This window comes from Eleutherodactylus coqui, chromosome 1 (genome assembly GCF_035609145.1).
Source record: "Eleutherodactylus coqui strain aEleCoq1 chromosome 1, aEleCoq1.hap1, whole genome shotgun sequence".
Taxonomy (NCBI): domain Eukaryota; kingdom Metazoa; phylum Chordata; class Amphibia; order Anura; family Eleutherodactylidae; genus Eleutherodactylus; species Eleutherodactylus coqui.
This window is the reverse complement of record NC_089837.1, coordinates 200666301-200692513: the sequence shown is the minus strand read 5'-3', so window position 1 is coordinate 200692513 and position 26213 is coordinate 200666301. Positions and strand designations below refer to the sequence as shown.

The 26213-nt window shown below is 43.4% G+C and overlaps 1 protein-coding gene across 2 annotated transcripts in view; it reads right to left on the bottom strand.

Moving 5' to 3' along the window:
* Positions 1-12773, bottom strand: part of C1H6orf118 (chromosome 1 C6orf118 homolog) — a 53755-nt gene extending 40982 nt beyond the window's left edge. The window contains exons 1-4 of one of the 2 annotated variants that reach the window (XM_066590696.1): positions 12720-12739; positions 10564-10670; positions 6217-6927; positions 4385-4507 (exon numbers count right to left, since the gene is read on the bottom strand). In XM_066590696.1, coding sequence (XP_066446793.1) covers positions 4385-4507; positions 6217-6876 — 783 coding nt within the window. In that variant the 5' untranslated portion in view covers positions 6877-6927; positions 10564-10670; positions 12720-12739. Of the gene's footprint in view, positions 1-4384; positions 4508-6216; positions 6928-10563; positions 10671-12719 lie in introns of both variants that reach the window. The other variant, XM_066590706.1, reaches the window with a different exon arrangement.
* Between the last annotated feature and the right edge of the window lie 13440 nt (positions 12774-26213).

Genomic DNA, 26213 nt, shown 5'->3' with positions numbered 1-26213 from the left:
CTTTCTTAGAGTAGGGCCACATGTAGATGCAAATGTTCTACACGGTTTTACTAAATCAGCGAGGATTTTAAATCTCTACATGTTTTGTTTTTTGCAGATAGCCATTCATATGAATGGCCGCCATGTAATACTACATGTCCTGGCTGGGTTTCCCAGCAAAATTAGTTCTAGGGTAGGCACCTCCATCTCCTTTTTGCATACCTTATTTCTAAAAAGGAGCTTGCATGGCCTAAAAATCTCCTCCTGCCAACTTGGTGATCTCCAGAAGTCAGTACTCCCCCAGGTGCTTGAACTAAAGCTGGAAGTTTAGCTATCAGTCACATTTTGATGTCTTTGTTTCAAATTCATTGTGGCAGTGTACAGAGTAAGTTATGAAGCTTGTGCCACTATCTAAATACTTCTGGACCCACATGGACATAAATACAACACTACATACAGAAAATACATAGGAGCAAACATTAACCCTAAATGCTCCATGACATACAGCGGACACCCGCCTGAGACGGACGCGATCAGCACTCACCCTTTTAACCCTTTAAACACAGCCATAAATTCTGACAGCGACACTTAAATGCCCTAATCAGTGTTCGGGATTCCCGAACGGCGCCTCCACGATGAGACCTCAGGGTGCTGTTCTGTTGCCGTGGCAGTCGGGGCCTTCTGAAGGCTCCCAGAGCTGCCATTGCAGATTATCTAGGAAGACATGCCTATGGCGTGGCTTAATAGACTGCCTGCAGGAGTGATCAAACCATTGCAAGCTCTCTATGGAGACCAAAGAAAATGTAAAAAAGTTAGTAAAAAGTATTTTATTAATTATAAAAAAGGTAAAAGTAAAAGAAACACCTTGGCTCATATTTGCAATTAAAAAATCAAAATGAAATAACCTATTTGGTATCGCTGCATCCGTAAAAGTTCAAACTTTCAAAGTAATGCTTAATTTATCCCGCACAATGGACATAAAAAAATCCACAATGTCAGAATCGCATTTTTTTCGTCATCCTGTTTCCAAGAAAAAAATGTATGAAAAGCGATCAATAGTCATATGTACTCCAAAGTGGTACCAATGAAAACTATAGGATGTCCCACAAAAAAACAAGATCATACAACTGTTGACAGAAAAATAAACAAGACTGTCATAAGATTTTTTTGAAAAATATTTTGTTGTCTAAAAGTAGTGCAGCAAAAACCTATAAATTTGTATCATTGCAATCATACTGACCCATGGAATAAAGTTATCGTGTCATTTTTGCTGCAGTGTGTAGGTATTAGAAACAAGGCCCCCCCTCCCCCTCACCCCCCCCCCCCCCCCCATTTCACGTCACTTAGAATTTTGTAAATGTTCTTCAGTAGATTATATGCTACATTAAATAATACCACTGAAAAATACAACTAGTCCCATAAAAAACAAGCCCTCATACAGCCATGATGATAGATATATTTTGAAACTGGGGAGGAAAAAATGAAACTGGTGTTAAGGTGTTAAAACGGTTGCTCCACCGCTACATTGTACCGGAAAAGCTTTCAAAATGATTCCCCATTTTGAGATCACTCAGTACTCTGCATTAGGCACGTAATACTGTTAATATTAAGATTTCTCTGTTCTCTAAACCACTTTTTCATGCATTTGGACCAAAAAACAGTGACAAGCAGCTAAACGTAAGGAGAGATCTGTCTGTATTAATAAGTTTTTCCAGCTAAGAGGATATCATTGTGTGACAGAGTAAGGCCCAATGTCCATGGGCGGATTTGATTTGCGGGATCCGCAAGGCTCACCTGCGTGGAAGATCCACAATTCAAAGTGCCCATAGGGAGCATCGGCATCCGCAACTGAATTTAAGCATGCAGATTTGATTTGTGGACCGTTTGGTGCGGAAAACAAATCGCAGCATTCTCCATTTCAGTGCGGATTCCATGCGGACGGGCTCAATAGAAGTCAATGGGTGCAGAAGATCCGCAGTGCATCCGCAAATACAACTGCGAATGCACTGTGAATTTGAAGGGTAAAATCAATTAGGGAGGTGGGGAAAAGGCTGGGAGGGGGGGTTGTGGATTTTTTTTTCACATGGATGATCCAGAGCGCATCCACTTATATCCATGCAGAAAAAACATTACATCCGCGATCTCTCGCAAATGGTTTCCGCAGGTCTCCTGCTGCAAAGATCCACATACGGAATCCATTCTGCCCGTGGAAATGAGGCCTAAGGCCTCTTTTACACGGGCAACAGCGATGTCGGCACTACAAAATCGCGGCGATATCGCAGCTTTGTACACACGATTTTGTAGCATCAGTGATGCGTTTTTCTTGGGAAAAATTGTGCATTGCTTCACTGAAATTGCGCAATTTTATCGCTGGTTCAGGTCCTCCTGCTGCTCTCCGGAGCTCCACCGGGCGTCCTGCAGTCCTCATTTGCCGACAGAAGATCCATTTCTGGTTGCGGGATTCAAAAATCCCACTTACAGGAAGCAATGGCTCTGATTGGTTCATCCAGCGCTACTCAGCCAATCGATGCAGCGCTTGATGAACTAATGCGAGGTTCATCCAGCTCTGCTTTGATTGCCTGAGCAGAATTAGAACAACCAATCACATTGTGGAGGCGGGATTTATGAATTGACCAATCAATGCTGCGGCTCAGCCAATCATAAATCCTGTGTTTTGGCTGCTGGAAACCAGAAATGTCTGTAATCCAGTCAGTGAGCAAAACCGAGTTGTCTTATCTACCCGTATAGAAGCAGCCAGTGGTGGCTACAAAGTGTTTTGAGTAAGACATGTTTGGGTGTGATTTAGGCTCCATCTTTTACAAGTGGAGGATTCATGGACCTGGGAATAAGTCTACCCTGTTATCTACCCTGGCCACCGCACGTCACAGGTTGGCGAAAGTCGTCATGTTAACGCAACATCTCTTGTGGTCTATATATTCAACTTTCCTATACTCCTGACAGGACATCCACGGTAGCATTCAGAACAGTGTCTATGTCAATGCCATGTTTACAGGAGGTCTATAACATATGAGCTGACCCAGCACTTCTGTGGTATATGGTGAGCCAGTACACTTGTAGCAATGGAGAAATTGACTGGCACTTTGGGACATCTTGGATTACAGCATTGAAATACATTGTAGTTAAGTTATCATAACAGTTAAATGTCAAGATAACATTTGCTACATCCGTATATAAATTAATCAGGGATGAGTGGTGACATTTCTAAGGATTTCATACTGTAGGACCCATCCCTGAATCTAATATGCTGGTCCCTGTCTGCCCACTCTAGAACATTGTGGGAACACTTCTTAGTCCAGTTTAACACAAGCGTATTTGTACACCTCGATAGAACAGACGTATTATGTTGAAATTGCATCCGTATCGTATCTGTATTTGCCTAAGTATTTGTTCCCATTGGGTTTATTTTTTAATGCACAAAAATGGATCCACCGTTTTCCCAATTAGACAATAATACAAATGAATGTAAATACAAGGCAAAAACAGACGAAATACCGGGCATAAATCCTCTAATAACTTACAGTCCATAGACTGGAATGGGAATATTTTGAACGAAAGCAGACAAAAGTACCGCATGCTGTGCATTCTTAACACTGACATGAGTAAACCGCGTCTGTGAATACCCTGTAGATTCTCATTAGCTCCGTGTAATAGTCTGCAAAACAAGGATTAAATATGGATTTGAAATTCGCTCATCTGATAGCGGCCATAGGAAGATGAAAAGGAATATTCAACATACGTTGGGCTATTCAGAACTGCGGTACATGTATGCTTCTACAATGGGATAAATAGCAGAATTTGTAAAATATTATGACATTTTTTATTTATACACAATTATTTTAGTATATTTTACTTTGGTCTGTGGTTTGTCTTTATCTTTATCTAGGGGGTCTCATGAGTGGTCTATATTTAGTGGGGTCTATTGTGTGTTCTATATTTATTTAGGGTCATGAGTAGAGATGAGCGAGCGTACTCGGAAAAGCACTACTCGCTCGAGTAATTTGCTTTATCCGAGTATCGCTGTGCTCGTCCCTGAAGATTCGGGTGCGCTACGGCTGACAGGTGAGTTGCAGCGGGGAGCAGGGGAGAGCGGGCGGGAGAGTGGGAAAGAGAGATCTCCCCTCCGTTCCTCCCCGCTCTCCCCTGCAGCTCCCCACTCCGTGCCGACACCCGAATCTTCAGACCCGAGCACAGCGATACTCGGATAAAGCAAATTACTCGAGCGAGTAGTGCTTTTCCGAGTACGCTCGCTCATCTCTAGTCATGAGGGTCCTATGTACTATTTGTGATTTGAATAATATACGTTTCGGGCAAGTCCTACATAAATAAGTGGAGCACGAGGGAAGAATGTTGCATTTGTGAACGGTTTTTCCATTAACATAATTACCTTAATATAATGTAGAATATTTCCAAAAATAGAAGACTCTTTGCAGATTTTTTCAAATGTTTCACTGAAGATCTGCAGATGGGCAAAATGAGGCGGTCTAATGTGGGCAATGTTCAAAAGTTCCTGAATCACAAATAGTGGAGATAAAGAGGAAACAATGAGATCAGTTTGCAGTAGTCATCTCATTATCATCATAGGCAGGATTACAATGAAATGTAACATATACAATCATGAGAAAAACAAAATACACCCACTTTGAGGTCTCTTTCATACAGAAGTTGCGATTTTCGGCCTCCCGCATGACTGCCGAAAGTCACATGTACTGAAGAAAGCGATGACCAAGTCACGGCTAAATCTCCTGTATTCTCGCCTGTTCACACAGCTGGGCTGCGTCATATATACGCTGCAGCTCAAAATTCCATGGGCTGGGGAAGAGACCTCAGCACTGCTAAGGTTTCTTCCCCTTCCCTTGCCGGCGGATAGCAGCAATAAAAGCTCCCATTAAAGCCTATGGGAGCAGCCGGCAAGGAGAGGGGGAGGGACTTTAGCATTGCTTGCCATGCTAATTCCCCCCCACCCCCACCCCCCAGCCTATGAGAGCCGCCAGCAAGGAGTGGGGGAAGTGCTTTAGCAACATGAGCCGCTGCTAAATTCCCTCCTCCTTCCCCTTCTGACACTCTCATAGGCTCCCATAGGAGTCTATGGGAATAGCCGGCATATTCCCAAAAAGATGGGATAAGTCCTATTCTTTTTGGTGTAACATAAAAGCGGCTGGACAGAATGCGCACTGAGTACGCTATCTTTTCCATCTGGCCAATTTTCCCCCCCCGAAAATTCGCACATCTGAACAAATGCATTAGAATCCAATGCTTCAGATCACCTCGATTTTCAAACATTTTTTGCAGCAAAATAGCCACGATAAAACACTTGTGTGAAAGAAGCCTGAATTCTATGGTTTTACATATCAGGACATAAGAAAAACCACCTGCTCCTTAGAAGATCTAAAAATTAGGTAAATACAACTTCAGATGAGCAGCAATACATTATAAATCACACTGTACCATGACTTATTTAACAAAGACTAGGCAAAAATGCAGAAGCAGTGTGTGAAAAACTTAGTACAACCCTGCTACTTCTATAAGAATTAAAAGTGTAAGTAGCAGCTTGGTACTGCTAATGAAATGCTCTTGACTAATTGATCATAGCAACTGTGACCACTTCTATTAACCTTAAGGACACGGACCTTTTTTTCCCCATTTTCGCTTTTCCTCCCTCCTTTTAAAAAAATCACAACTTTTGCTTATCTATCGACGTGGATGTCTAAGAGCTTGTATTTTTGCGACACGAGTTGTATTTTTCAATGGTGCTATTTAATGTACCATATAATGCACTGATAAACTTTTAAAAAATTCTAAGTGGAGTAAAATGGAAAAAAAATTCCAACATCTTCAGGTGCGTCTTGTTTCTACGGTGTACATACTGCAACAAAAATTACATGATAACCACACAATTGCTGTGTTTTCTCTACCTCTCCTGCAATAAAAATTAATATACGTTTTACAACACATTATATGTGCACAAAAATGGTACCAATAAAAAATACAGTTTGCCGCACAAAAAACAAGCCCTCATACGGCCATGTCAACAGAAAAAATAAAAATGTTAAGGCTTTTGAAGATGAAACCCCCCCAAAAATAGTTGCATCCTTTGGGCCAAAATAAGGGGTTAAACAAAAGGCCATTTTATGATGACAAATTCCCTTTAATAACCCTAATTAGGAAGAGCAGCTGCTCCTTAATGAAGCCTTATGTTCATTATGTTTATGGTCATACCTTGGTTAGCGCCTTCTCATAGCACTCAACAGTGGCTTTCTTGTAGAAGTCTGTTGATTGGTTGTGCTTTTGGAGAATATCTCTGTCAAACTGTAAGAACATATTGAACTGGTCAGATTTCGTGACGCCAGTGATGTAGCTTGGAGGAAACTGATTTTCCTTCCTATTATCCTGGGATGTCTGTAGTTCCCCGAAATTGAGTACATTTAATTCAGGCAGTTGCAGCTTCTTATTTCTTGGTGTTGATCCTCTATATTCTCTGTCTTCTGGATTATCATGGTCGTCGGATGTTGTCTGAAACTGAACATTTACAACAGAACTTCCAACCGGTGTGTTCATTGGTATAAATGGGTCCGTTTGCTTTATGACCGAAGAACTTGCACTAAATGACTTGACATTTGGATCCCCATTTACTGAACTTGGTTTGGGTTTAAAGTTCATATAGGAATCTTTAACTTTCTTAGCTTTTTCATAATATTGATCTGGCATTTTTCCACTTCTCCAAAAATGTTTATTTTCTAGAACTGGTGGTTTAAAAAGATGATCATGATTCAGATGTCCACCAGTGTAGTCCCAAGAATCTTTTTTATTTGCTCGCTCCACGCCATCCAAAAGCACATTAAGGAGTAGACGTTTGTCTTGGTGCTTTGTCTTTAACATAATATCAGCAGTTTTGGGTCAGTGTTCAGGTAAAAGCATGAGCCACCCGGCCTGGAGAACAAATACACACTGCCTTATAATGAATCTGCAAGATTATATTATTACATTCCCCCACAGAAGTCCATGTCCGTTGTATACGTATCATAAGGTTAGACAAAACCAAGTCACCAGATCACTATGGCTCTTCCAACTATGCTTTTCCTCTCCTCTAGGCCTCCATGGATTTTGTGGCCAGGTACCTCAACTTTCTACTGCTGTAGGTGATGCCAGGATGTTATGATGAAAAATTTATGCTGTGACTATTTAGAAGGGTCCAAGTTTTGGGAAGGAGTCATGGTGTGAATGTCTGTTAAGGAAAGTGGAGGTGACCTTGCTGTAGTCGGTAGTACAAGAGGAGAATGGAGGATGTAGCTGTGACTACTTGGGGAAGAGAGCTACACTGATTACTGGTGAAGTGTACAGATGACTGCTGAAACTACTATTGTAGTAGTGAGGGGGTCTTCTGTGACTCATGGAAAAGTGAGAGAGGTAGCAATGACTACTGAGGATGTTGGGTAGGGATTGCCTGATAGCATTTATTGGAGAAGTGGTCATAAGTTTAACTTGTAGAGTGAAAGAGTTGGCCTGTATCCACAGGGGAGCTCTATTCTGGTAGTAGGATCCAACACCTCAAATGATAAGTAAGGCCAATACACACATCCCCTTGTTGCAGCACATTTTCTGCGATTTTTTTTAATGTGCATCAGTCACTTCTCAACTGGGTTGGATGGACCTGTCCTTACATTATGTTGTCACAGTCTCCCAACGTAGGGCTGCACCAGCAATTCCCAGCGCTGGCCACTACACGGGGGTGAGAGTTATCTGGTTTTGCTCTGTACCAAGTGTATTTTGCTGGTGACATCAGGTGTCCCAACAGTTGATCAGTCGGGGTCCTGATCGGTGGACCCTAACCAATCAACTATTGATGACCTATTCTGAGGATCAATAAAAATATTTGTATCCTAAAAATCTAGAGAGAATCATAGCAGGATTTAAAACACTAGTAATCTCAATATTCTACGGAACTGGTGTATGACTACAATTTAGGATTGTTGATACAAAAGAGTAACCAATTTCATCTTTTAACAATGTGACAAGCATGTGCCCTGACCCTACATTAAATGCTTATCGATGAAACATTCTTTTATTAGTGGCTACTTCTGAACTCTGGTTTGTCATTTAATCTTTAATTGTTGTGATCATAATTTGAGTTTGCGAATTAATGAGTTTTATCAAGCAACTTCTCAAGAGTTGCTTTTCTGGCATCTTACACAACATCCTGCCCAACAGTACCCACACTGTAGTGGAAAGAATCCATAACAGATTTTAGTAAGACCATATTATCTTTCATATTTAGCCATAAGGCATTTAGTTTACACATGCCTTTGCCAAGAGACATACCTGATTGTACACCTACGCTAAGAAATAATAAGGGGAAATGTAGCGTCTTGCGAATAGGAGACGCGGGTGTAGTAGCTGTACAGGACACTAGAGAGTAGTCAGGATAGCCAGGAGTCGTTATCGGGAAGTCTCAGGTCGCTTGTAGTGGAGAAGGAAGAGAGCAGCTAGATCACGGCTGTAGAGCGACTCAGGAGATGCTTTAGGCCTCTTTCACTGGCAGTATTTTGGTCAGTATGTTTAAGGGTATGTTCACACCTAGCGTATAGGCTGCACATTTTCCACCATACATTTGCATGTGCAAAATATGAACTGTATTACAGTACAAGAGAAGTGGATGACATTTAAAGAAATCTCATCCACACTCTGCAAAAAAGAAACATGCAGCACAAATTGACCAGCGGTGCAAATTTTAACTTTACAGCCTGTCAATCTATCCTGTAAATTTTCATTGTGTATATCACTCTTTCAGCTTAATGGGGTGACGTCCGGCATGAACCACAGCTAGACGTTTTGCAGTGGATTTGGAAATTTTTTTGAACTGGATAATAACTTTTATAGCAGGTTGGCTCATGGGGCATACAAGAACCAGAGCTTAGGGGTATTTATCTCTTGGAGAACAGTGTATATACCATAAATACTGGCGTATAAGACGACCTTTTAACCCAGGAGAATTTTCTCCAAAGTCAGGGGTCGTCTTATACATCAGGTATAAGCTGTACAAGAAAAAAAAAGCAATACTCACCTCCTGCGGCGTTCTGTGGCGCTGCAGGCTGTCGCTCCCTCCTCCTCGCTGACAGAGCATTGCTTTCTGGATGTGGGGCTTGAAATCCCCGCTGCTAGAAAGCTAATGCTGTGATTGGCTAACTCAGGCGGCGTTAGCCAATGAAAGCTGGCGCTGCATTAGCCAATCACAGCCATTCAATGACATTATTGAATGGCTGTAAGTGGCTAACGGAGCGCCAGCTTTCATTGGCTGATGCCGCCTGAGTTAGCCAATCACAGGATTAGCTCTCTGGAGGCTGGGATTTCAAGCACTGCACCCAGAAAGCAATGCTCTGTTGGCGAAGAGGAGGGAGCGACAGCCTGCAGCGCCGCAGAACTCCACGGGAGGTGAGTATTGATTTTTATTTCCTACACCGTATTCCCGGCGTATAAGTCGACAGTTAGGGAGTCATCTTATACGCCCAGTCACCTTATACGCCGGAATATACGGTAGTTTTAAGGCTTTATTAACACGAGCGTATATCGGACGGCCGATATACGCCATGATGTGAGGTGTGAAACCTTGTGAACAGGCTCACAAATCTAACGTTTGTGTGACCGTTCATAAGGCATGCGCCACATGCCGCTGAGCCTTCCCCTTCCCTCCCCCTCACCGGCTTACCTCCTCTCTCCTCCCCTCCGACTGATTGCAATGCAAAGGGACGGGGCTTAGCGCCACCCCATCCCGCCTCCTCCCATTGCTGTGGGAGCTTAACTCCGCTCCCGTCCCATCCCTTGTCTGCAGCCAGCATTGGGAGGAGGCGGGATGGGGCAGCACTTAGCTCCGCCCTGTCCCGCTCCCTCCCATTGGAATCAGCCAGAGGGGAGGAGAGAAGAGGGAGAGAGTTTAGCAGTCACACTGCTAAAACCCCTCCCTTCTCTGGCCGCTGGCGGGCCGATATACGCTCGTGGGAAAAAGGCCTAAGGTTGAACATAGATATATGTCCATCCAGTTCAGTCTATTATCCTATAATCTTGATTCAAAGGAAGGCAAAACCCCCATTAGGTAGAAGTAAATTTTCCTCATTATAGGAAACAATTCCTTTCTGACTCCACATGTGGCATTCAGAATAAATCCCTGGATCAACACCCCTTCTGAAATAGTCAGTGACTATAACTTGTAACTATAAGTTATACTCAAGAAAGGTACCCAGGTCCTTTTTAAATTCTTAGTGAATTTGCCATCACCACGTCCTCAGGCAGAGAGTTCCACAGTCTCACTGCTCTTACAGTAAAGAACCCCCTTCTATGTTGGTGATGAAATCTTCTTTCCTCTAGACGTAGATGATGCCCCCTTGTTACAGTCACAGCAATGGATATATATGGTTAATGGGGGAAAAAACACATTTCACAATTAAGCCTGGTTTGTACAAGCTTCCAACGGATGGACAGAGGGGCTTCACTTCATGAAAACTAAACAGCTGACATCCCTTTATAGTGAGGGGATTACGGGAAAATAAACTGTTAAATATTTATGGTTTTTACCTCTTATTAACTCACTGTCCAGTCCTAAAGGAGGAAGAAATGGCCCGATCTATTAAGAGGGGAGATAAAACCTTTTCCGGGTATATCAGTGACAGAAAGAAGAAAATCTGTGGAATCACAAAAATCAGAAATGAGGATAATAACTATATTAATGAACACAAATATCTGTTGCTGATCATTTGAGTCTCATTGATTTTGTTCCGCATTTTCAGAAGCTCATTTCCATAATACTAATAATATGTTTGTGCTGGTACTGGTAGTACTTCTAGTTGTAAGGGCTTTTAGGCCGCTCTCACACAGGCCTTTGCAAAACACCGTGTTCGTGGTCGCAGCATTTTACTGTGATTTCAAGCAGCGTTTTTTAATACATTGTACAGCGTTTTTTAACGCAGACCATCATTGTGATAGGTGATGAGGAGCGTTAAAAAGCACTAAAACGAACAAAAATAGAGCAGACAGCGCTGGAAAGTTGCGGGTGTTCACACTGTTCATACAAAGGCAAACTTTGGTGTAAACCAAGCCAACTAAAAGGGGGTATCCATTTAGAATAGATAGCCTAAAATTACGCCAGATTTAGGCTCAATGCACACAGGCAGATTTTTGCTGCGGAATCCGCGTCGGGCGTCTGGCCACAGATATTGTAGCAATGTCCGTCCATAGCATGCAATGTAAAATGATTCTTCCACGCCCCAAGAGTGGAAATCCCTTACGATTTCGGCTCATGGAGGAAGAATCGCAGCGTGCTCTGTTTTCTTGCGGGACCCGCACGGACGGCTTCCATTGTAGTCAATGGAAGCCGTCCGACCCGCGGCGCTTCCAAAATGTCAATTTCGAAGTCCCTGCAGATCCGGTTCATTGCAGACATGGCATTCTCTGCACTGTACATGTGCGCCGACACGCCGGCCGGAGAGAGGAAGAATCTGGAGAGGTAAGAGGGGGGGTCAATGGCCGGCACAGGGTCTGATTCCGCTGCGGTACACAGCAGGGGGGTGAGAGTATATGCTGGTTAGTTGTACTGCATGGGGAAGGGGATTTACTGAAAACCTACAAATCGGACAACCCCTTTAAGACTGTCTATGTTTGTGCTGTCTAATGAGACAATGGTATAAATCTGACCCGGCAGTGCCGCTTATACTGTGTGATCACAACCTTACAGCCTGGATGCAGGACATACTTGTGTAGGACTCCGGTGTCATGGGCAGTAATGCCACGGTAATAAATGCCATTTTCCCTCCATGACGGATGCTGCTGAATCAGGGGTGCCCCCACTATGAGGCAGGTTGAGCCTTCTGCCTCGGGAGGCGCCTCCTAGCAGGAAGCGGGTGCAGCAGACTGAAAAGCCTAAAGAGACTTTCACCTAATTTTTGCCCTTACGGGCTGACAGTAGGTGGCCTGCTGAGTCCGGGGAGGTAAGTATTATACTTACCTCCCCCATCATTCCCTCGGTGTGAGTGCTCCCGCTCAGTACATTGAGCTCCGCTGCTAAGTAGTTCTCCCATTATCCCAAATCAGAACATGCAGACTACTTGGCAATGTACTGAGCGGCAGCTTTCTGCGCTCATACTGGGGGCATGACAGGGGAGGTAAGTATTAGACCGGTCTCACACGGACGGGTCGGATTCTGCATGCGGGAGCCCGCTGCACAATCCGGCTCTTTACCTGGCTGGCAACTCTGCCTACCTGTCATTTCTTTACTGCACATGGCGGCTCGCTGCAGGTCAAGAGCAGTAGAGATTTATTTTTAAATATTTGGCGCGGGTACCTGTTGCCTGTCCGTAATATCAACTACAGATGGGCTGCGGGTTGGGCGGCTTCCATTGACTTCAATGGAAGCCATTTGTGTGGAATCTGCAGAAAAATAGAGCATTCTGCTGTATTAATTCCGCTCACAGAAATCGCAATTGATATCCGCTCATCTGACCGGCTATGCGAATATTCTACTTTTTTGTGTGTGGAATACCGCGGATCGTCCGTGCGGGTGACGCGCAGTGAATTACACTCGTGGCAGCCCGACCAAGTGGTCCCATTACAGACAATACAAGTCTTATAAAGTAAGACCGCTATGGCTCCTGGAATGTGATGGAATAAGAATGGAAGAACATAAAGCCTGGCCAGTAAGGGGTTAAAAGCCCGCACCGCCCGCAGACACTTCTCACCGTGCTGGACTGGGACCCCGGCTCCTGAAGCTCGGCTGCCGGTCGTCATGGTGATGAGGTAAACACACCCCGCCTCCGCCTGCTCTCCAGAAACGGCACAGAGCTTTATTTCATGTGTTATACTGATTCTCACCAGCAGGGGCAGCAGCATTCTGCTTAGCTGCCAGTAACAAGTGCCGAGACCCCACAGCAGCAACGAGGAGAGACTTGTTAGACACGGAGGACGGGGTAGCAGTAGGCACGGCGGGCGGGTGCTGGAGGGGGCCGGGGGGCACAGTGTAGCCCTCCTCCCCCACACCTCCCGCAGGGCGGGCTGGTGCTGCCCCCAACAAGCAGAGGAGACACAACTTTTTTTGGAGGGGCAGAAGTAATGTGTATGAAAAACGTGTAGAAAACACAGAATAAAACCCTTTATCCCCATGGCTGCTGGAACCTGCAGCATTGTCAGCGGGCACGTTAGGGCGTATTGTCACTGCGTATTACATACGCACATTTCCCATGTGTAACACGCAGTGAATAGAGGCGATGGAAGTCTATGGACTTTCCGTATTCCCATCGCACCGGTGTGTGCGTACTGCGTATCACTACACAGGAGACATAAATCACAGCGTCCTCTATATCCCTGCGTACCGCACGCAGCCCCTGTATACGCTCCCCGCTCTGCACACGGTGGGCAATTTTAAATAAAAAATAATTACACTGCGTGTGTCCGTGCCGGCAGAGCGTATGGGCTGTAATGCGCACAATGCGTAGGGAGACTCGCAGCGCTGGACGCCCGTGTGAACGAGCCCTTAAACTCAGAAGCAAGTGAAATAATTTTATTAAAAAAATCACCTTTTTATTAGAATGCATCCATATTCATGCTTGTCCCTAAAAGCCGTAGAGCCACAGCAGCTCCTGGCGCACAGCGCCAAATCACCCCAACTGCACAAAAGTCTGTTTTACACACCGCATAATCGCGTGAATTAATTTTTGCCACACTAGACTCTTCATCAGAAGTCGCGTATTTAAAGCCGTCCATGCGAACGTATGCGTGATATATTCGCGTGTATGGATCGTATATTCGCATAAAACGAAGGGAGAAGAGAGCAAGAAATAGGCTGATATGTCCGTGCTGGCCGATTCATCGGTTTATTGTGGCGATCAAAATGCCCGTTTACCCGCTGGTGTGTAGAAACATTCGCATGGCAATTAATTAGGGCCAGCTGTCTTCTTTTCCCAGCGCTGTACGCAGGAAAACGCCCTCCCCCTCCCTTCTTTTTCAGCTGCCAAAGAAGTCTATGGGAGCTTGCTGTATATTACGTCAAAATCCTTTCATGCGCCGTATAAAAACGGCAACTGAAAATGGACGTCCTATTTTTTCTTGTGCGATTTTTTTTTTTTTACGTGGCAAAAAAATCGTTCGTCTGAATGAACCCATTGAAATCCAATGCTTTGCATGGGCGCTCTCTGGGCAATTTTTTACGCGCTGAGATACCTTAAATAAGCCCTCAGGGTACGTTCCCACGGGATGGAAAGGCTGTGGAATTTCCACAGTATTTACGCTTCCAAAACAGGGTAAAAGTTGGTGCGTATTTTAACTCAAATCAGCTGCATATCCACCAAAGGTACGGCGCTCCTCCTCACCTCCAAAGTCTTCAGTGCATCCCAGCAGCCTGTAGCAAGTGCCGCTGGTTAGGTGATGGCGCTCCCTACAGGCCCCCAAGCGCTGGGATGCACTGAGAACACAACGTCTTTGGAGGTGAGGAGGAGCGCCGTAATCTGTTGGGATTATGAGTCACAATGCACATGTATGATAAGTTCCGCCTTGTTTCATCCCCTCCCATTGCAAATAGTGGCGAGAGGCAGAGAGTGGGTGGAGCGAGAGGCGGAGAGTGGGTGGAGCAAGGGCGGGAGCTCAGAGCACTGCTCCTGGCCCATCCCGCCTCCTCCCCCTGCAGAGAGAGGCAGCGTATATCAGCCGGGCATGAACACCTGCCCAATACACGGACGTCTGAATAAGCCCTCAGGTCTGTGAAGTTCCAGTTTTGTTTCACAGAACAGAATCCCTCCTCATCTGGGGCTTATTTACACGGTTTTGAGCATACTACAATAGACTTTTCTTGTGTTTTTGGGTCAGTAGAGGTGTAGGTCTTGGAGTTTGGGCAAAACTTTCTGCCTTAAGTATTCACCTTAGGCCTCGTTCAGACGAACGTAATTTTCACGCGCCAATAGCCGCGCAAAACATTTGCGTCTCACATGTGGAAAAATCGTGTGAACAGGCTGCTTCAAGCTACTGAAGTAGCCCGTTTACATGACCGTAGGTGCGAAGTGCGTGCTTTTTAGGCTCCCATATGAGTCAATGAAAACTCCTGCGCAGCTCGCACCAAAGATAGGACATGTTCTATCTTTCGTGCACCTCGTAGCCGACATGCAATTTTGCACTAGCATGTCCTATCTGTGTTAGGTGCACGCAATTTCACGCGCCTAACATTTTTCCATTTGAACGTCTCTATAGGAACCTATTGGTTCCTATACCGCGTTTTGGGCGGCTGCTAGCTGTATGGAAATTAAATAAGTCAGAACAAGGCCTTACTGTGTAAATGGCAACATCAGTGCTCGCTGTCAAAAATCTTGCAGGTCCTTTGCAGTCACTTAAGGGTTTTGACCATCTGCCTCCTCAGGAAGCTGGTGGCAGACAATGATGGCTTCTTCTTTCTGCCACATCCAGGTAGTGTAACCAATGTTGCTTAAACTTTCAGCTTGCAAACTATGCTTTCAATTGTTTCTCCAGGGATATTCAGTGCCTTTGCTAGCTTTTATTGTTTGCCTTGTTTCTGTAAGGCAATCATCTCTTAACTTCTTGGACCACTGCCGTGACTTTCCAGATTTCCAACATGCAATGAAATGTCACAGTCAACCTAGCCTAGCCATTGCAGATATTCCATGTGTTTTATTTCAAGCACACCTAAGGCAACTAATGAAGCCCTTGATTAGTTGCAACAGGTGTGCTTGAGACAGCACCCTATTTGCAAATATGTGCTCTTACAAGGGATGCTATTCGGGGTTTGAATCATTTTGAGACCTCAGTAGTCATTAAAAGTGTGCTTTTGCATTGAATTTGGAGAAAATGCTTGTATTATGGCCCATTTACACATAATGATTATCACTCAAAATTCGTTTGAACAAATGTGAGCAATAATCATTCAGTGTAAATGGGGGGTAAAAAAAGAAAAAAAAAAATCGCTCTCTTTTGAGAATGTTTATCGCTGACATTCAGTCAGCAAAAAAAAAAAAAAAACACTATCGCTGGTTTCTCATTTTGTGCACGTGCTCCCCACACTGGACTTCACATAGAAGGTGAAGCGCTGAGTGAAAAGCCAGCAAAATCGTTCAGTCTAAATGCTCTGCACGAGCGCTGACAACCTTTAGGCTAGGTTCACACGAGGCGGATTTGCCGTGGAAATTCCGTCCAGAATCTCGCCACGGCAAGTCCGCCTGCGGCCGCTAAACCCGGGATTAGCCAGCCATGTGGAAGAGATTTCTCAGAAATCCCGTCCACACGGGACGACAAATCCGCCGTGGCAAAGCCGGCGCTTCGGAGCGGATTCGCCAACCACTGCATGTTCATTTTTTTTCTTCTTCCGCTGTGGCCGCCCTCTCCTATGGGGGCGCCGGCCACAGTGGAAGAGTCAGTGGCCAGGCCACTTCAAAACCCGCGGCACTTAGCAGCGCTTCTCCCGGTGGAAATCTCGCGGTTTTTCGCTGCGGCCAAACCGCGAGATTTCTTCCGGGAATCTGGCATGTGAGAACCAAACCTTAGTGGTGGCGGAACACATGAAGTTGTTTAAACGACTGTCGGCCCCTGTAAAAGGGCCATTAGGTGTGTTGAGCTAATAAAATTGCTAATTTTACCATTTACCAACAGCTAAAAGATGTGTAAATTTGGCAAATAAATCTAATTTGCAATGGTAGTTGAATAATTTTCATTGCAACTGGACCCATCAGGGAAGATACCATTACCGCTGGTTTGATCTACCAGTCTTAACATTTAATCCCAACAATTTACTCTTTTTGGTGGTCACTAAGGGGCTTTAGACTAAGCAGCTGTTATTTTAAAGTAGCCTAATCCAAGTGCGATATTGGCATCCCATGCCAGAAGGATCAGGTGCTTGCTATCTAATGAAACATGCTGTTTAACCTCTTACACGCCACTGGCATCTAAATGGTTTCTGAGTGAGAGGGTTCTTTCTGCACCCTATCGGTGCCCTCCTTAATGTGTATGCAAAATGGCGATAAGCTGCCATGGCAGCCGGAGGTGTAACAAACAGCCTCCTAGTCTGTTATGCCTAATAAGCTGCCTGTCACAGGCATAATACACTGCACTACAGGAATAGTGCAGTGTATTGTGTAAACAATCATGCCTGACACTCATCCCTGTATCCCAGCGCTCCCATGGTCCTGCACAGGAGCTAGAAAGGCTGGCTCGCACATCGAGCGGCCAGCAGGGGGCGGGGCAAGGCAGTGGAGGAGATTTCTCTCCTCTCGCTCCCCCGCAGCATAAAAGATGTGCGATGAAGCTCATCATTAAGTATAAACAGCCGCCGTACCATAGCAAACGACCACTGTATCTCAATGGAGAGGGATGGGGGAGCGAGAGGAGAAAAATCTCTTGCACTGCCCCGCCCCCCTGCTGGCCGCTCCATGAACTAGCCAGCTGTGTCAGCTTCTGTGCAGGAGCACGGGGATACAGGGACGAGTGTCGGGCATTGTTTGCCCAACACTCGTCCAGTGTAAATGGGCCTTAATAGCTGTAAAAAAACAAATAACTAAATACAAAAAATCTTAGAGCTGTAATAAAACCCAAGTTTAAAAAAAAGTGGTTACTCTGATTGTTCAGTGTGGTATGTCCCGGAATGCAAAGAACAGTCAATCTACTATTGATAACCTATCTTGAACATACCCCACCAATATTTTAAAGCTGCACAACCTCTTTAAGGCCGCATTCAGACGACCGTATATCGGCCGGGTATTCACGCCGGCCGATATATGGCGTGTCTCTCTGCCGGGGGAGGAGGCTGGAAGAGCTGGGAGCAGTGCTCTGAGCTCCCGCCCCTCTCCATCTCCTCTCCACCCCTATACACTATTTTCAATGAGGAGAGGCAGGGTGGGGGCGCGGCTAATTCCCAAACTTAGCCCCACCCCCATCCCGTCTCATCTCATTGCACGCTCAGTATGTTAAAGTATTGCGACCACTACAAATGTGTTTAAAAAATTCTAATTGTATGGATATAAGTTTTGCTTTCTTGGGATAAGGTAACCGATAAAACCAATATTCAGAAAAATGTTCACAGAAATTTTACGATAAAAATAAAGAACCGCACACAGTTCGTTTATTAAATTCTTTACTGTATTTAGAAATGAAACTCACAGCATCTTTGCCTAAAGTTTACAGTAAATGTGCTAAAATTTGGAAATCATATGATAAAAGATGTGGAAGGTGCAGGTGCTGCACAATGTATTCAGCAGATATTGTTTCTGGCTCACCTATATAGAAAAAACTAGTAGTGTTAATTATAAATTGATACAAATAAAAGACGGATTCAGCTACCCCTGTTTTGTAAGACGTTTCATGACACTTTCCTTTCCCACAACAGCAAAGAATATATTCAATAAAAAAAATATACAAAAAGTTCTGTATTTGTTTTCACTGCCAAATAAATTGCTTTTAAAACTAAGAGCAATCTGAAATATATATGTATCGGTCTACAAGTATAATACATAAAATAGAGTTTTATATTTATTACATATCCACAGAGGTTGAAATCTTGTCCTAAACTGCATACAATATGAATATGACAATATATATAACACACATATATATATTCATATTCGGTACTTTCTAGTTTCGGAGTGTATTTACAATCCAACTACAGCATGTTAGTTTTCTACTGTACAAATGTAAGACTGAAGAAAGGAACTAAGGGAAAATACACATGTACATTATTTATAAGTTATATGCAAAGTTAAGACATTTTTAAATTATTGCACTTGCATATTTTGTTCGCTAGAATCTTAACAAACCATTTTTACATCGGCAATATACACATATACTTATAGAAAAAAGAAGTATGCACTCTACATTATTATTTTAGATCAGTAGACCCAAAACAGCTATTGTAGTCAGATTACAGAAGAGAATCTATTGGAGTCAGGCTTTTTTTGAACTCATAAGCGGTTTCCACTTTTTTTTTTTTTTTTTTATTAATAAAACATAACCCGTATTTCTATCTAGATTGAGCACAGTTTCTGGTCAGCAAGCAAGCGACAAACTGCTAGGATTATTAGCATTTGGATTATTTGAATTAGTGCTTTGACAAGTCTCAACATGGTTTTACAAAAATAAGGCCTTAAAGTAAGTGAGTAGTTATAGAAATAGTAGAACATTTGAAAACGGAACACATATTCCCATTCACTAGCAAAAAATAATATCTACAAAACTTAATTTGAGCAAAATATGACTAGAAAAAATAAGATCCTCTCGGAAAAAAAGGTCTTCTAAATTAATGTACCTTATTCCTTCAAGCAGATGTCACTAGAACTACTTAGATGTTGAAGATCAAGTTTATATGCCCCCTGTGCCTGGTATAACACACTACCACTCCAATATTAGGCCTGTTCACATCTTGTTTTAGCCATTCATTGGGCATTGACTTTTTGATACAAAAAAAGTATGAAAATGTAATGCTCAACGTCTCGTTCCCATAGACTATAATTGGTCAAGCGTTTAACCAATCATACTGCTTTGTCCCCCTTGAGGTATACATTTTTTTTACATAGGTCAATAGGAAAAATAAAACTGTACATTTCCATAGGTTAAATGTAATTTGTATTTTTTTTTTAACTCAAAAGGGCTAAAAAGTATTAAACTACAAAACCATGTTAAAAAAACTTTGCAGTAAAAAAAAAAAAGTTTGTTTTTGAAATGAAAACAGATACTTGCCCTTGTAAACATATGGCTATAATGTTAACATATACGATAACAAAATACACGTTTGTATATGTTCTTTCTTGTATGCTTAGGGCTCATGTCCACGGGCAAAATAAGAATTAAAATCCGCAGCGGATTTTAACTCTTCTCCCGCGCGCGGATCCCCACCCCATAGGGATGCATTGACCACCCGAGGGTAGATAAATACCCGCGGATGGTCAATAAAAGGGATTTTAAAAAAAATGGAGCATGAAAAAATCCGGACCATGCTCCATTTTCGTGCGGGTCTCCCGCGGGGACGGCTCCCGTGGGCTTCTATTGAAGCCTATGGAAGCCGTCCGGATCCGCGGGAGACAAAAATCGGGATTTGCTCACCCGCTCCGTTTCTTCTCTTCTCCGCGGCGCCATCTTCTCTCAGCCGCGGCCGGATCATTTTGCTTTGGGACGGCGCATGCGCGGGGCACGTCACCGACGTCATCATGCGCTTCCGCCGCGCCGAAGAAAGAAGATCCGGCCGCGAGGCAGAGAAGATGACGCCGCGGTGAAGAGAAGAAACGGAGCGGATGGGAGGTGAGTTTATTCTGATTTATTGTTATTTTCGGCGCTCATGTCCGCGGGGCAGGAGGGACCCGCTGCAGATTCTCCATGGAGAATCTGCAGCGGATCTGATTTTCCCCGTGGACATGAGCCCTAAAGTTTGTGCTAAACATGCATTAAAAATGAGATGTTGAGCAGGAACTTTGAGAACAGAGCCATGCACATTACGGTTTCATAAAACCACAGCTGGCAAAGCAAAAATGGCCTTTTTCACCCAAAAGTGGATCTAAAGCAAAGGAAAAGTATAAAGAAACGTATCAACTCCTGTTATAACAAGGGAAAAAAAGAGCCCTACACCAAAATCTGCATCTAAAACTGTAAGGGAGAATGTGCCTTCTGGTCAGTTTTTGGAGTCACCTATGCAGTCATTTTCAAAAAGTTTAGCTATAGGAGCTATACTGATAGTACACAGAAATGCATCAAACAGAAATCAATGCCACGTTAACCCATAATGACAGTACTGAGAATATAATGCACCTGCTGTTTAATGTTGCATTATAAATTTACAGATTAAAATAATTTTGGACAGTTTTGTGTCAGGTGTACTTTGGTCTTCATTGAAAGCACAATTCCATTCAGATCTTTAAAAAAAATCAATTTCCACAGTTGCATCAATAAGAGTCAGAGTTATAGCAGTGTCAATGCTTGAATGGGATTGAAAAGGGACACCATAAAGACTTACTCAGAACAGTTACCATGTTCTTGTTTGACTATATGTGGGAGGGACTTGCATACAGTTTAAGGGCTTTCATACGAGCGCATAAACTGTGACGTTTTTATGTAAATACGTCGGACCGTCAAAAATGGAACATACGTGACCGAAATATGGCCGGCGTACATACAGTGGCTAAAAAGATAGTTCTAGAACTATCTTTTGCCCAATATACGGCAGCAGCTCCCTTAGACTCTTATGGGAGCAGGGAAAAAAGGGAGCGGGAGGCATAGAAATGTCCAATGCTGCAAAAAGCCTGCAGGTGCCTCTATATAAACATTGGAAAGTATCCCAAAGATTTTTGCAGAGTGAGGGTTTTCCGGGGTGCGACGTTTTTTTTTCGCTAAAAACGTTGCTCCTGGTCGTGTGAATGGGCGAGAAAACGCTGGCCGCGTGCGTGGAAAAACGTTTATGCAATTTTACAGTGCAGCCGAGAAGATGTAAAAACGCATACAGCTGTGTGAAAGAGCCCTAAGGGTACTTTTACACGGGACAGAATATTCCACAACAGAATGGAACTCCGCATCCAAATCCACTCGTCTAACTGCAGATTTTGATGTGGAATTTGTCAGCAGGATTCTGCATCAAAATTCAGTGCGGATTTTGGTGCTGCATATTCTGCAATGCTATTATGGACCATTCCCCCCCATGTGAAAGCACCCTTACTCAACTGCACAACAAGATCATTCGTATGAAAGCATCTACCCAAAGAAAGAATTTGGATCTGTGACGCGAGTGCAATATGATGCAAGGTCTTCCCACTGAAAACAATGGGTGATGCAGGGGGTACGCCCAAAGATAGGGCGTGCTCCGAAGTGATGCGAGGCGGTTTTGATATTAATGGGGATATCGCATGTTGGCATATGCGATATCGGGCTGTGATTCATGGCCCGATATCACACTCGCCCATGTAAAGTTAGCCTTATTTGTACAGTGCCCAGATTACTTTTGGTAGTATGAGAAACTCGTTGTGAAACTCTAAAGCTAAGTCCACACAGGGCTGATTTCCAGTGGAATATATGCAGCGGGCATTCCGCTGCAGATCAGCCTCAGAAAGCCTGCCTCCAGATCCGAACCATTTGGTGCAGGTTTTATCGCAAATTCCTGTGTGGAATTCCCCCCAACTCATTGAGAGGTGGTAAATTCCGGCAGTGGAAACGGCGATAAAATTGACATGCTGCGTAATTTAATTCCGCACTACAGGTCACTCTCTGCACGGGTTTTGTGCAGGTTATTTCCATAGCTTGTGGAAGAGATTTTTGAAAATTCCCCTCGGACATGCGCATTACAGATTTCTTTTTCAAAACTTTTGTTTTTCCCGCACTGATGAGTTATGGTGCTTATAGGGCAGGGAATCCGATCAGCGGGAATCCGACCGAAAGTTCCCCACGATCAGCCCAGGATGGCCTGTCAGTCATCAACAGAAAAAGTGAGAGAGGTCCCAGAATACCCCTTTAAATACAGGATTAGAAAGGCAAAGTACTAACTCAGCTTTTTTTGCAGATAGGATCTACATTTAAACTATAAAATGGTGATCAAAATAAGCTAACCTTTTCTTTAGAGTATCCAATAAAGCCATGTTCAGACCTGGATGGGAGGCATACTTTGCAGCCTCTGGCACAGATCCAGCCCAAAATTGGACGATACAGCAAAGTATGCTGCCCATTATGTCTGGAAAAATGCCAGATGGCATGCTGGGAACCCAACTAACCTCATTATAGTTATATGGGTCAGACATGTGCCTTATCTGGTGGCTGCACTATTTTTGTTGTTCGGTTCCTATGACGGAGTCAAACAATGGAAATAAAAATGCTAGTGTGAAAGAAGCTTTAGAGGTCTTCAAGTATTTAAGTTCACTTTTTAGTGAATCTATTAAACAAAAACTGCAGACGTTGGATGCTAGAATCACAGTTTTCTTCACCAGAGCTATATATACTGGTGAAAAGTGGTACTTCCGAAACAGACTTCAATGAACTTAGTTCGGAATAAAATGGCTGCTTCACATTTTAAAAATATTACACAAAATCAACAAAAATCAAATTATGTAAACAGCTACAGGATCAGTAATCAGTGTAGGGTCATGATAAATGTGTATGATATACTTTAAGATATACTAAGTTAATTTGGTGCTTATCCCCCTCCCACCACAGACATGTAAAGAATCCTAGAGCTTGACCCTGGTTGTAAGGGCCCACTCACACAGCTGTATATCTGGGCTGTGTGCTGTCTGTGTATAGCATGAACAGCAGGCGGCCCCATAATATCCTTGATACATAGGCCACATTTTTCACAATGTTGCAACTCTCATATGGCCATTGGAAAACAGTCTTAGAGCTGTAACTAATTTATGGAACGTCTATTGTCATTAAAGGGAACCTGTCAGCACATTTAAGGCCATCCGACCTCCTCTACAACACCGACGTTACACTCATTCTTAAACTTATCTGAAAAAATAAGCTTTAAACATTTTGCGTGCGATATTCTAACTCTGACCAAGCAGTCCAGTGGGCGGGCCGGTTGGACAGTCTTGGCTGTCCAAAGTATGCTCCATAACATGTCAATAACATATGAGAAGCTATCCACATGGGAGATTGTGCCTCTTTTCATTTGGTCCTCTTCTGGGCATATTCAACATACTAATATGCGCATGTGCCAGGCCATGATCTCCTAGCTCACGCACAGGATTTCAATCACTCTGTGGATGGGGCCTTGTAGGTCATCCACATCATGCTGACACTGAAGGGCAGAGTTATGGGGTCTAGCGGACCACTCGGTCAGAATTCGAGTGGGAATTGTGACTGCAAGCTTAAGATAGTTATGAATATGCCTTTAACTTGGTAAGTGCTTTATAAGATGACTGTGTACTGTCTGAAGTAACTCAGAATAAAATGGTTAATGTGTAGAGATGAGCAAGTATACTCGCTAAGGCACATTACTCGAGCGAGTAGTGCCTTAGCCGAGTATCTCCCCGCTCGTCTCTAAAGATTCCGGGGCCGGCGCGGGTGACAGGCGAGTTGTGGCAGGGAGCGGGGAGGGAGAGAGGAAGTGAGAGAGATCTCCCCTCCGTTCCTCCCCGCTCTCCCCCGCCGCACCCGAATTTTTAGAGACGAGCGGGGAGATACTCGGCTAAGGCACTACTCGCTCGAGTAATGTGCCTTAGCGAGTATACTCACTCATCTCTATTAATATGTCAAATATGTACTATACAACTTTTGGATAATTTACTGTTTGTACAAGGCACCTTGCAACTCCTTAATATTGACCAGTGTATTCAGTCAAGGGTTTGGACTGATCTTGATTAGATCTGATCTTGTAGCAGTCACCAGCCAGCAAAATCCTTATCTTTTGCCCATGTGGCATACCAACAGACTTGTGTAAGAACTATTATCAGGTGGTGTAGGATACAGGGGTAGACAGTCCAGATCATCTACTACTGCCCTAACCAATATGTATTGCAGCCAATACTCTAACCATAACACAGCAGATACAAAATGGTATAAACAGCCAGTGCACATAATCTGTATACTGCCTAGGCTTATTTCATTTATGAATCACAAAGAAACCTAACACTGCAATACTTATCCTGTGCTGGTATTGAGGTACACCCTGTTGGTTGTTCAGAGCTGCATGCACAATTCTGCAGGCTTCAGAGTTGGACTGGTTTTTGTGATTTGCGTTCTTGAATGTGGAGTTTTTACATTAAGCACATTATAGTAATCATATGTAAAAAAAAAACAAAACTAAAGAACAACAAACCTTAACTTACAACACATTGGTTAACTCCTGGTCAAATAATATGTGCAAGCATTTCTGACTTTAATAGGTTTTGGTCAGTTTTACTCTCATACTGTATTAAAGCTTTTTAATCCAAAAGCAAAACTATAAAGTCCGCTCTAATATTACAGGCTGCCTGTGGTTCAGGCTGTATGAACATGGTGACAGGTTCTCTTTAACTGTATAAGAAGTTGTAATCTGCTACAATTTACCATACAGAGGGATAAAGTACAAAAGAAAGTATATCACATGATATACTGTTTTATAGAATGGGCGTGAATGACGATTATATGCCATTACATGCCTATACAATGGCATATCTTGGACATTTCCATCACTTTCCCATATACATCGGGAGATACGTTAGACATATACCTCTGATGGAAGCAAGAAAGATGTGGACAGAGTCTAATTTTGAGGGCATGTGTATGTAAACCAAGAGTTCAGTCTGAAAAGATAACAGAACAATATTCAATTTGCCTCGAGAAACTGTAATAATCCTATTTACAGTCTAACATAAAAAAAATAAAAGGTTTTATTGCATTTCATTCCACTGCAACCATGTTGTAATCTCAGGAGGGCTGTCACTATTACGTTGCAAACATGTTTAAAGTGATAACAATGGCCTCTGTTCTCATTTTCTAAGGTAATGGCATTACACAGTCAGATGATAATGAACATTCATCCAAATGTTTGTTCAGCCAATTACCTGCCCATGGGAAGGGGTTCCCAGTCAACCAACTGCTCGTTCGTTGAGTGATCACATCTTTTGTGCAGTACCATCATCCGTAGCATATTTCCTAGTGTAACTGGGCAGCAATGAAACCGTATGGGGACAAAACTGCATGACCAATTGTTTGTTCTACAAAGTGTCTGAATCGGTCTGTGTGAAGGCCAGTTAAACGAGTACCGATCTCGTTGATCAGCATTTGTTATACAGCTCACATCAAGCCATCTAAAAGGACCCGTAGTCTTAGTGCCAATAAATCTATCTTGCCACCTATGCAGATTAGAAGAGTCCTGGCTCCTGTTAATAACATGGGAAACTTGTGGGGCTGCCAAAAAGCTGCAAAAGTAATGTAGTGCCAGGATTCTTCTCTGCCCAGGACTGCATGCCTACTTGGCACAGATGGAAAGAAAGGCGTCGTCTACTGTAGGAATCAATTAACCTATAAGCCAAGTTACGAAAGGGGAGCAGGTAGCCTATGGCTTACAGGACATGCATACTCCCTTGTAATTCATAAGAGAGATCAGATTTTCTTCACTGTCATCCTGTAACTCCAATTGACAATTTGGCAGAAATCCTTTCCCATCGTAAATGGTAGTCAACACTGGTGGCACAACCAAAAAGTTACTGTAAATGTTCAGCCTGATGAGCTGTGCCAAGCATTACTTTTCATTCAACAAGTATTGACTCAGTACTAGCCCATTTGTGCCAAGC